Source organism: Amphiura filiformis, chromosome 20 (genome assembly GCF_039555335.1).
Source record: "Amphiura filiformis chromosome 20, Afil_fr2py, whole genome shotgun sequence".
Lineage (NCBI taxonomy): Eukaryota > Metazoa > Echinodermata > Ophiuroidea > Amphilepidida > Amphiuridae > Amphiura > Amphiura filiformis.
In genome coordinates this window covers 31,277,687-31,290,122 of record NC_092647.1, presented here as the reverse complement: position 1 = coordinate 31,290,122, position 12,436 = coordinate 31,277,687, and the positions used below count along the sequence as shown (strand labels likewise).

The 12,436-nt window shown below is 46.3% G+C and overlaps 1 protein-coding gene across 4 annotated transcripts in view; it reads left to right on the top strand.

The window, feature by feature from the left end:
• The window catches only part of LOC140142508 (tetratricopeptide repeat protein 21B-like), a 57,025-nt gene that overhangs the window by 20,593 nt on the left and 23,996 nt on the right, over window positions 1-12,436 (top strand). For all 4 annotated transcript variants that reach the window (XM_072164495.1, XM_072164498.1, XM_072164496.1 and 1 more), the window contains 2 exons: window positions 1,114-1,211; window positions 2,997-3,197. In XM_072164495.1, coding sequence (XP_072020596.1) covers window positions 1,114-1,211; window positions 2,997-3,197 — 299 coding nt within the window. The remainder of the gene's footprint in view (window positions 1-1,113; window positions 1,212-2,996; window positions 3,198-12,436) is intronic.

Genomic DNA, 12,436 nt, shown 5'->3' with positions numbered 1-12,436 from the left:
TTGCTGGAATAGAACACTCATGATATGTGACCAGCTCCAACAAAACCTGGAACAAGTCACCAGGCATATTTTTTAGTTACAGGCCTTTAAGGTGGTACTACACCCCTGGCCAATTTTGTGCCAATTTTTGCAGTTTTCTCAAAAATTATAGCGCATTGGTGACAAGTAAGATATGCATATTATAGGGGAGAGGACTACAACTACTGGACTGGAAATTGTATTTCAGCACAGACAACAGTTGTGGAGTTACAGTCAAAAATGAGGGAAATCCACTATTTGATCAATAAATCAATAACTACTTGTCTTGAGTCACTGAAATTCCAGTGTAGTAACTGGATACCTTCCCCCTATAATATACATAACTTTTGTTACCAGTGTGTTATTAGTTTTTGAGAAAAATGCAAAAATAGTCACAAATTAATCAAAGGGTGTAGTACCACCTTAAAGATGACATTCCTATTTAAAAAAATCAAATTTTGGGATTCTTAATTTCATGGTATTTGACTGTGGGACTAAGTGGACTTTCAAATCCTTGAAATTACTTATTTAATCAATAATTAACAGTTGAACTATGATAATCCCTATTCAATCCTGTGTTGGGCGGGAAACTTATTAGCCCATTCCTCAGAATAGCAATTTGGCAAAAATATCAAGGTATCATCTACAAAAGTATCCATATCTTGAAAAGTATATTGATATAATTTTAAAACTTATTGTCTAGTGCTTATATTTTTATTTAAAACATGAAATGTCAAAAATGCGACTTGTTCCTGGTTTTGTCAGAACGGGCACATATATTTGTCAACTGTTAGTACATTAATATAATAAATAAATGTAATTTAGAGGCAATAAATAGTTGACATTATATTGCATTAGTCCAGACTAACTCTGTTACTCTGATAGTAGCAGCTACAACCAAGTTGACTTATTCATGCAACCTTTATACTACACATTGTAAACATTCCTAATAACTAATATATTTTTAACTAAATGGCAAATTAAATAAATGCTAGAAAATAAGACAAGTAGCTGGTTTCAGCAGGTGTGCTACTGATTTCATCTTATGTGCAATTCCCCATCTTATCCTAATGATATCTTTGGTTTGCTTTGCAGGTATTATCAAGTGTCAATTAATTGAAGGTCAATTGGGGGATGCAGAACAACAACTGGAATTTCTTTCTGAAATTCAAGAATCCATTGGGAAATCTCCCGTAAGTAATACGCTGGCTTGGTTCATATAAAGTCTGCACAAAAAGTAACTCAGCTGTTATAAATACGCCTATAGATCCAGAACTAATAATTGTTTCACAATATTTCAACATAAAAGAAGGATGATTTATTTACTGCGCATTTTGATACCCCATTTGTCAATTTTGTTCAATATTGACAATACAGCAGTGTTTTGAAAGAAAAATCTTTACGTGTTACAGTGCTGGCATTATAACCATTGATCGCTGTAAACTGCAACTTTTAAATTCGGGTATTTTTCTGTAAAAGCACTACTGTGTTGTTAATATTGAACGACATTTGACGAATGGGGTATCAAAATGCGTGTAAATAAATCATCCTTCTCTCTATGTTGAAATATTGTAAAAACAATTATTAGTTCTGAATCTATAGGCGTATTTATAACAGCTGAGTTACTTTTTGTGCAGACTTTATGTAACATGATCACGGGGAATGAGTGACATGTCGACCCTGGTCGAAAATGAGTTTTAAATATGTTTCTAACAAGGACATGTAGAGCTTTCAGAAACTGAAAACCCCATGTTGATACGACTTTTCGTTACAAAGTTATGTCAATTTATCGATCGCTGAAAACAATATAAAAGAAAAGAATTTTAACACTTTCTTTGCCAATATCTCAAAATCAATATTAGCGACATCCAACTTATTTCCCTTGATCGTGTCACATATTTCAAAATGGGCTATTCCAGTTGAAATCCATACACCCCCTATGGAAGACATGACTTTAATCTCCCACATATCAGGGTAGATTTCAAATGGAGTCACTCATTTAGGTAATCCCATTTGAAATTTACACTCCCTGTGTGCAAGATTATGTCATATTATCCATAGGGGGTGTATGGATTTTAATTGGAATAGCCCATTGCATAACAACAGGTGGTATAATTAAAGACCAAATTAAAAAGACTAATTTGGGTCTGACGTCATGACAAAGGCGCGCCGTGATTGGTTGCTGACCTGCGCAGTATGGCATTTTTGGTCTGATTGACAGGACGTCATACGCAAACTAGTCTTTTTAATTCGGTCTTCAATTATAGTGGTCAATAGTCAATACAATAGTGTAAAACAAATATTTGCCAAGACCATGGTCATGGAACAATGGAACTTGCTTTATAAATGGGCAAAGCTCTGGTGTACTAAAACCATGTCTGATGGGCATCATCTTGATATGATGTTACACAATAACACTCTTGGTAGAAGAAAAATACAAACCCGTATTACAGGTGGGTGGGTCTTTCAAATAGGGTCGCTCAGGATATTTATTATTATATTTGTTAAGACTTTCAAATTGGGTTGTTCGGTAGGGATTTTTTTCTGGAGTCTAAAATGACCGTAAAGTGAGACCAAAAGCTTGAAAAATCTGGCCAAAATTTTAACATATTTTAAATATGCTATGAATTTTGGTCAAAATCAATCAATTTTAGCAAAAGCTCAGCTTATTTTACATGATTTACAAAATAAAAAAATCAAATTTGCCGAAAATGCAAAATCGGTGTTATTTGGCCCGTAAAATGTTGGGGTTTTTTTTGTCACCTTATCAATGAATGTTTGCTATTGCAGGGTCAGAATTTCCTGCAAACGTTTGTAGTTTACACAGATGTCGATTTGCGAGAATCAAATGATTCCCACAAATTTATTCTGCAAGAATCAAGATTGATTCTTGCACTGTGAAACAAGATTCTGACCCTGTATTGTTGAAAAAAAAAGTCTTTGTCTACTTATAATGTGATGTAATTTCTTTCTTTCAGGACATTTTATACCTACGTGCCGTACTATCCCGTAAGAAAGGCAAATCATCAGAGGAGACTGTTGCTTTATTGAATGAGGCAAGTCAGACTCACTTCGCAGAATTGAAGGGGTTACCACTCGGCTCGCAATATTTCACACAAATGAACCCGGATTTCTTGATAGAAATGGTTAAAGAGTACCTCACCTTTGCTCCTACTGAAGTAAGTAACAATGGGTAAGGCCAAAAAAAAAGTTGTTTGCTTCTCCTCATCCATCTCTGCAGTCCCGACCGTAGAACTTTTTGTTTGAAAAAAAAGGTTTTTTTTACGATTTTCCCCAAAAGTCATGAACTTTTGGTCTGAAAATTGAAGATAATAGAAATGTTGTAAAATACCATTTCCTGCATGTCTCCTCTGTCCATTCGCACCTGCCTGAGGGTTCCGATATTTCGTATATCATCCTATTAGCATCTACAAATTAGCATCTAAAATGTAAAACATTGTTGAATTTAGAAATGCAGTATTTTAAGTCTGCTAGACATGTAAGGGTTTACCTTTAATTTGTCTTTGGTGGAAATTCCGTGGTCAGTGAGCATGGTGAGTGTTTTACATACAAACAAGTACTTCAAATTATGCTTTTGTTACTTGGGGAAAAAAACAAGAAAAAAAACGACCGACCGACCCACCTTCTAAAAGTGATCTGTGGAGAAGCAAACAATTTATTTATTTTTGGCCTAATAGTGCTTTTTACAAAGTGTAGTCGGTAATATCAGTGGAAAATTCATTGTCGCGGCTTCAAATCATATAGGAGCATTCATCCAAGGTGCTGACATAAACAAATGGGAATTTGAAGACTCAGCATAGACATGTTGATATCACTGGCTGAATTAGGCCAAAAGCAAAGCACCGTAAGACAGATTGATGAAGTCTATAAACATATATAACTACTCCCTATTCCAGAAAATGCTTGGGGGAATTAACAGAATATTACCCTGTTTTGCCAAATGGAATCTTAATCCTTTAGTTCAAACTGCGAATAAAAATTAAATTTGAATATTTGGCCAATTTTAGGGAAAATGGCCCAAAAACATGCATTTTTGCATGTTTTCAATACTTGGCACAAAGCATTCAAATCTTGAGTATAAAGAGTTTGCTAATAATTTGAATATTTTGTGTTATTTTTTATAACTGGTTATGAAAATGTGTATTTTCCAAAAATAAGAATGCACAACTTGAAATGTTTTTGGCCCTTATTTCCAAAAATTGACCAAATAGTAAAATTTGACTTTTATTGCAAGTTAGAAGTAACTAAAGGATTAGGATTTAGCCATGTTTCAGTTGGCAAAACAAGATAATATTTTTTAATTCCAAAAAATTAGAGCTGCATTTTTCTGGAATAGGGAGTAGTTTTGTTTCATAGCTGACCCGTCCTGCTCTGTATGTAACAAAACTGGAAGTAGGTCAAAATTGTTAAACCCTTCCCCCGGGGTTTCACTTGGGATATTATTTGGTACGCATGCTTGTCACAAAAAACGCTGAAAAAGGGTTGAATTTTGACCTGCTGGGGTAGAGGCCATCTTTAAGAAAAAGGGGTACCATTTAAGCGTAATCTTCGCAGTTAGGGGTCACTTATTTGCAGAGATGGTTCTGGAGATAGTTGGCATACTCAATAAACCAAAACAAAGAAAATGAATATGTACGATTCCAGTTTATTCTCTTTATTAGTAGGCGTACTCATATCAGGGTTGTTAAGTTAGGCGGTCAAAACCTGTTTTGTCCACAAAGCGGTTAAAACCAGGTTAAAACCGGTCAAAACCTGGTTTAAACCGGTCAAAACTGGTCAATACTAAGAAGCACGATTCCACATAAGACATAAATGCTGTGACTGTGATGGAAAAGAAACTTCTTGCAATTACATAGTTTTGTTAATGACTTCAATGCTAATTGGGTTTTGATAAGTCAAATTAACCAAATTAACAAAGGGAACACTTTGCTTGAGATCTCATAATCTCATAAACTATAGCTGTTCTACAGTCTGCACACACTATACGGGTCAACAATTTTTATAATAATACCAAATTCCATTTCATTTGGGTATTTTAGATTTAAAGCATATCTTATACTATACTGCTGACTTAATTAATATTACGACTCAGTACACCGGTCGATCTTACCGTTTCCGATGTTGATTAAGATACTTCTTGCATCGATCCCGAGATGCGGAAAAAACCAATAGTCATTTTGTCCCACATAAATGAATAAATAACAAAACCCCGATCCCCGGTGGACTCACCCAAAAGGTGACGTCACACCATATGATCGCCCTTATCCTCCTTGGTCTCCGACTGACACAGACGTGCCTATCGATTGTTCATAGCACTGTGTATCAATTTCTCGACCAAAGGCGAGATATACGGTTGTAGTTTCACACCTTAGGTAAAACCAAACCGGTATTGTTCGGCTGAGGATAGTTTTGACGGCATTTTCTGGCGAAAAAGTGACAAAAAAGCGATCCAAAACTTAGCTACATATCGTGCCTCCGTTTGTATCACGGGACACACGAGCAATTCAAAATGGCCGCTCGTTGGCGCCATTCATTTTGTTTCCCACGTAAAACAACCATTGCAGCCTGTAAGTTACAATAGATGTTTGTACATACACATTGTATTTCATGTACGGTAGGTTATTGTTGCTATGTTAGGGTGATTACTCTATCGTTATGTCTTCATTACCGTCCAATAAAGACGAGTTAATCAGATATTCATACGGTGGGGATTGGTAGGGACCCGTCTGACATTTTAGTAATAAAGTTAGCCAGTCCTTACTTTACCACTAACGTTAGCGACCAGCCTCCGTGCTCAGGTTTGCTTACTGGGCTTGAGTCGGCGTGTTGGGGGGGTAGTGCCCCCTCCCTTTTCTCCTCGCTTACGCCTCGGCCCTGTCGGGCTTGCCCTTCCCTGGTGACGGAGCGGGACCCACACCCGCTCTGTTTCACCCACAGGAGTGCTCACGATCTTCTAGATGTCTTTCTTTTGCTTAGGACTCTCCGAGTTCCAGCTTGACGATTTGGATAGGCTCCGTCATCGCCATACGACGAAGACGAAATCTACCAAGGGCACTGGTAAGGTCGAGACGGTGGATTCTGCTGTGACAGCCCCTATGGGTCATGGCAGGTCTGCTTAAGGGGCTCCGGTCCCCGGACAAGCAGCGGTTCCTTGAGACTGCTAAGCGCCGTCCAAAGGCTCAGCAGCCAGCGAAAGCACTGACTATACGTCGGAGCAAAGTAGCAGGCAGCAGAGCGGTAACCACCAGCGAAAACCCTAGCGGGTTTTGCAGCAGGAGGATACCAGTCGATACGGTAGATTCTGCTGTGACAGCCCCTATGGGTCATGGCAGGTCTGCTTAAGGGGCTCCGGTCCCCGGACAAGCAGGCGGTTCCTTCGGGACTGCTAAGCGGCGTCAAAGGCTCAGCAGCCAGCGAAAGCACTGACTATACGTCGGAGCAAAGTAGCAGGCAGCAGAGCGCTAACCACCAGCGAAAACCCTAGCGGGTTTGTAGCAGGAGGATACCAGTCCTCTAGCGAAAATCCTCACGGGTTTTTAGCAGGAGGACACCCGTCTGTTGCAGGCATATCTACAGGCTCAAACAGCCACAGTAGTAGCCAGCGACGGGCAGCATGCAAGGGTACCCCGGGCTTGCCTGGGTTGAACCCTAGCATGCATGGGTTCAGCAGAGACGATACCGCTGCTAACGCTGTGGGTGTAGTCTTAGCAGAACCAACTGGGGTGTCACACGGCAGCGCTCCATGGCGGGACCGCCGAGTGATACCCTGGGCCCTAGAATAACTGCTGGCTGTCCACAGGGACTGGCTGGCGATTATTCAGGGGTTGGGCTCGCAGTCTCTCACGGGACAGCGACCCAGGTGCATTCGGTGGCAGCTACAAAGACGAGCTACGGCTTGACTTCAGTGGTAGCCGCTATGCACCCGCCCATAGCTGCCGTGAGTGGTCCGCCACACACAGCGACCTTGGGCGAGCTCTAGAGGGTACAGTAAGTAGCTTGAACAGCCTAGCTGATCAACAACCCACTTATGTCCTCGAGAGCCAGCGGAGCGTGGGTGATCCATTACCGTCAATGGGTCAATTACCCTCTCTTGATCGATCACTGTCAAATCAACAGGGCATAGCTCCATTGATTGACGCTGCCTATTCAGGTGGCGAGGTGATTGATCGGGGTATCTGCACGCTCAGCTACCCGTGGTACTAGGCAAGCTCCCTCTAGCCAAGGGACAGCCGGTATAGCGGGTACCCATACACATCGGGCTTGATCCCCTTGCGGGGAACGCAGTGAGGCATGGGTACAGTGGTACACAGCCGGAGCCCTCACGGGCACCTACGCTAGTACAGCGCCGGTACCACGCCAGCACACAGCTTGATCCCCAAAACAGGGAACGCAGTGTGGCGAGGGTACAGCGGTCCACAGTTGGGACCCCTCACGGGTACCCACGCTGATCCCGCACCGGTACCGCAGCACCCGCCTTAGTCGCCACAGTCTCTGTGGCAACAAGGGGGGGAGGCGGTGCTGGTACTGCAGTACCATGGGGTTACCCTGGTGGCGGATCCTTTCAGGGTCAGCTGCCGGCGGGGTATGCCCCGTGGTACCCGCCGCAGGGTGTTTCTTCCACGGCCTAGCACCGTGGCAAGTGTCGCCAGCGATGGCCACGCAGTACCAACATCAGCTGTTGACCAGGCCAGCCGGCATGGGGCTAACCCAGATCTTGATCAGGGTAGGCCCGTGCTGCTAAGCGCTAGGACGACGGCTGCGAGAGCAAGCGGACCCAGTGGTGCCATGGCGGATACCTCAGGGTCTTGCGGGAGTACTCCCTCTTCTGCTGGCAGGTAGTCGGCGAGCCACACAGTGGTTATGCCTTCTTACCCGCTTTCAGATGCCCGTCCTCAGTTACCGCCATCATCGCCAGAGCATGATACGGATACTGTGGGCGAGGGAAAGGAGTCGAAGCTGAGTCCGGTAGTGACATCACTACAGTCTCCTTCCCCGCTGCCCCGCGAGGGGAGCAACAGCACTGATCTTCCTCCGGACACCCCCTAAGGGGGAGTCCATGGAGGAGGACCAGGGGATCCTTTCAGTAGGATGCTCAGCTGCTGCTTCCTCACAGGGGACGCCTACACTCTCATTCCCGGCAAACCTCACGGGTAGATATCGTGGGGCTGTCGAGCTCAGTAGAGCTATGACGCCGCGTGCTTGCACGCTTCCTCTGCGTGTAACGCGGGAGGACCACGGGACCTACCTGGGGGGATCCGAGAGGGACCCAGATGTCGTCCAGCGTATCACGCTCAGACAACATCTGAGCTCTTCCAGCGAGGTGAGCCTATTAGCGGTGCTAACAGCTAGCCTCAACGAGAGCTCCATGGGCCTAGCCCATAGGGTGTCCACTCAGCGCCGGAGGGAGGGGCCTGCCACTCCAATCGCTCAACGCGATGGAAAGGCAGGGTCCTTTTTCTCTTTGGATGCTTCTGCGCTACGGTGGAGGACCGTGCAAAGAAGCTACCAACGGGAGCACTCTGAAGAGGTCGGAAACTGCCCTTACCATGGGTAGGAGCTCCGACTTCAGCAGGCCGTGCACCACCAACAGTACCCGAGCCCACTACCTCTGCAGCACCCATTTCTGGGAGGCGCAAGGGTAGCACAGGAACAGCTGGCAAGCCCGAAGAAGAGCAAGCGCTCTTCCAAGGGAAGCTAGGCAGAGCATTCCTGGGGGCTCAGCGGTTTTTCCACAGGGGATCTCCCAGTGGATTCGACCGCTTATGGCTTTCACCCAGAGGTGGGAAACCATCTCTTTGAGCGCCTGGGTATGGTCAGTGGTGAGTGGGGGTTACAGACTGGCTACCCAGTCTCCCCACATTCATCTGCACATTTCAGAGGTCCACAGTAGTGCAGTCAGACGGCCCCCAGCGTCGGGCACTACTGACAGGGATCACACAGCTTCTCACGAAGCGGGCGATTGTCCCGGTCTACCCCCCGTTCTACGGGTGATCTTGGAGCCATTGGCTCCAAGGAAGACCGGCGACGGAGCCCCATCCGGAACCGCAGGCTGTTGAACACGTTCTTCAGGCCCAGAGGTTCAGAATGGGGACTCTCGCCTCGGTGCTAGCCTGCTCCATCAGGGGCATGGGAACAGCATCGCTAGATCTCTCGGACGCCTATCTGCATATGCCAATCGCCTCTCAAGATCGGAGGCATCTGCGCTTCTAGGTACAGGATCAAAATTACCAGTTTTGATACCGGCCATCCGGCCTGTCCATCTCTCCCAGGGTGCTTAACACTCTTGGTCAGAGCGGTGGCAGCGTCCCTGAAGCACAGGGGTGTCAACATCAGTTGCTACCTGGACGTTTGGCTCATATACGGACGCACTCCACTGAAGACTACGGGTCTCATGGGGTTGATAGTCCGTGAGGTGCGGGACCCTGGATTTTTGATCAGCTCAAAAAGTCCAGCGTGGTCCCGACGCAGTCACCACTATTTGTAGGGGCCCAGATCACCCTCACGGAGGGGTTCGCGGTGCTCTCACCCGAGCGGGTGACGAACATGGTGCGGTGTGCCTGACTCTTGGCCGAGTCTCGGGCAAAACCCGCTGTGGCATGGATGAAGGTGGTAGGCCTAATGGCCAGTATGGTAGACCTCGTACTGTACTGCCGTTTCTACGTTAGGCTTACCCAACTACACCTTCTAGCCTGCTTGCAGGCCCAGTCGTCACCAATATCCCTCGCGGTTCCGTTGTCGGAGATCGCGCGAGAGGAACTCTGGTGGTGGACCCATCAGCCCAATTTGACCCAGGGTGTCAGGTTTCCTGCACCCCGGTATGTCACGTAGTGACGCGACCATAGCGTCAAAAGCGGGGCTGGGGGTCCACATCCACGGAGACTCCGTCTCGGGCCTATGGGGCCATAGAGACAGAGTTTCACATCAACCTCCCTCGCTACGAGGAGGTGATCGTGGAATCACATACCGTTGTCCTGACGGATAACACAACCGTGGTAGCCTACCCCAACAGACAAGGGGACTCCGGGCCACCACGATTGAGCCTGCATGCACGACACCTGATAGGGTGGTGCAAGTTCAGGCAGATTACGATGAGAGCGATACACATCGCGGGCGTCACCAGCATCCTCGCGCACAATCTGTCACGAGGAAGGGTGTCGGGACCAGCAGAATGGTCCCTTGCTCCGCAGGTCGCTCAGACGATCTTCAAGGGGATGTACCACCCCTCGAAAGATCTGGTCGCATCTCATCGCAATCATCCACTGCCGGTGTACTGCTCAAGGGTCACGGACCCCCAAGCATTCACCGTGGGCGCTCTGTCCATAGACTGGGGAGGGATGACAGCTTATGCAGTCCCTCCGATCTCACTACTCATGAGGGTGGTGGCCAAGATCGGGTGGGAAGACTGCATTGTCATTCTGCTAGCGGCAAGGCCGCTGGCACTCCCCGAGTACCAGATCTACTCCGGATGCCGGAGCGGAGGTACCAGTCTATCACTAGAGCACCTGCAGTTAGCTGCATGGCCCTTACCAGGAACACGCAGCGGAGGGATACTTTTCATCAGAAGCTGTTTTTCTCATCGCCGGGGCTAGACGGAAGTCTACCCTCCGTGCGATATAGCCAGAGTCTGGCTCCATACTACGCTTGGTGCAATGAGACAAGTAGCTCTCCCGCTAGAGCCTCTGTGCTGCTAGTTCCGGAGTTTCTGACAGAAAAGTTCCAAGCAAGACTTCAGCGGGCCACTGGGGCCAGCTATAAGTCAGCTGTCCTCTCCATTCACCGAGGTTTCGAGGCGGGTCGACTATCATAGCCGATGGTTACCTTATTAGTCTACGCCTCGCCGGTATGTTCAACGAGTGTCTTCTTATTGGAATGAGACGGCGACCAGGGAGACCAACACAGTCTTAGATTACTTTAAGGGTCACCCTTTTGACCTTCCGTCCAAAAGCGACGCTTAAATACGTAACTCTCAAGATGGCTTTCGGTTTGGCGTTGGCTTCGGGACGGCGGTGCTGAGTTGCACACGGTCTCGAGGTTAGCTTCCGTGTTCACAAACACTGGAGCGACACTGTTTCGGCGCTCTGTTCTCGTGACTATGAACGGGCGCGGTGCATACCGACATTCGTCCCTCTCCAATCCCCAGGGTTGGGCAAGGTTCGGCTGAAGCCAAAGATAGGCTGGGGTGTCCGATAAGGCGCTGCAGCACTATTTCTTCCGAACACAAGCCTTGCGAGGGACTCACGACCGCATTCATCACCCTTACAGAGCCTTTCGGTCCAGCCGCTGTCGCAATGGCTGGTCCAGGTGTTGGTGGGGTCCGGGGATCGCGAAGGTTTCGCGTCCCCACGACCCACTCGACACGAGCTATCTCATCATCTTGGGTATACCGTTCGGTTGTCCCTTGAGGAGATCTAGCAGGCGGTGTCCCGGAAGCCACCTTCGCCCTTCTCTACGATACTTCCGTTTACGTTAGTAATCAGAGACGGGCGGGAGGTTTACCGGGACATTGTTCGGGCGATCATAATACGGTGGTGTACGGGTACCAGGTTTTCAGACTATACAGAATACTCAGCATGGTAAGAACCAGTGTCGCTATTCTTAACCACCAAACTTATTAAGTAAGGAGGTTTATGTCTGTGATCGCGTGGTCTTTTTTGTTTCCCGACCGTTGGGGAAAATATTTTCTGACCTCGCGAAAACCATCGTTACCCGCTCCCGATCCCTGATCTGATGCTGACCAATCTTGTACCTCCATCCGTCGGTTACTTGCTAGATCGATCTTTCAGATGTTGATGCAAGAAGTATCTTAATCAACATCGGAAACGGTAAGATCGACCGGTGTACTGAGTCTAGTCCCAAACAAAAATGTTTGGTAGACTCATAACCGGTGCGATCTTACCTTTCCGATGTTGATTATCCCGGACCCGCCACCCCTACAAGTTTGGTCCGGTAGGGGATCCCAAGTCGGATAAGGGCGATCATATGGTGTGACGTCACCTTTTGGGTGAGTCCACCGGGGATCGGGGTTTTTGTTATTTATTCATTTATGTGGGACAAAATGACTATTGGTTTTTCCGCATCTCGATCGATGCAAGAAGTATCTTAATCAACATCGGAAAGGTAAGATCGCACCGGTTATGAGTCTACCAAACATTTTTGTTTGGGACTATTTTTAATTATTTATGTTACCAAATCATACCATGGATCCTCAAAAAATTATTCTAATTATTAATTAAGTCCAATTTAATAAAAAGAAGAAAAATGCAAAGTTTATTTTGTATAGGGCCGTGTGTCTTGACTTGGGACCCTGGAAAAGTGGGAGGTGTGACACTTTTACTGAAAATTTCAACTTTTCTCTTTAATTAAACTATGAAGACAGCATCATAATCCTTGAAGTTTA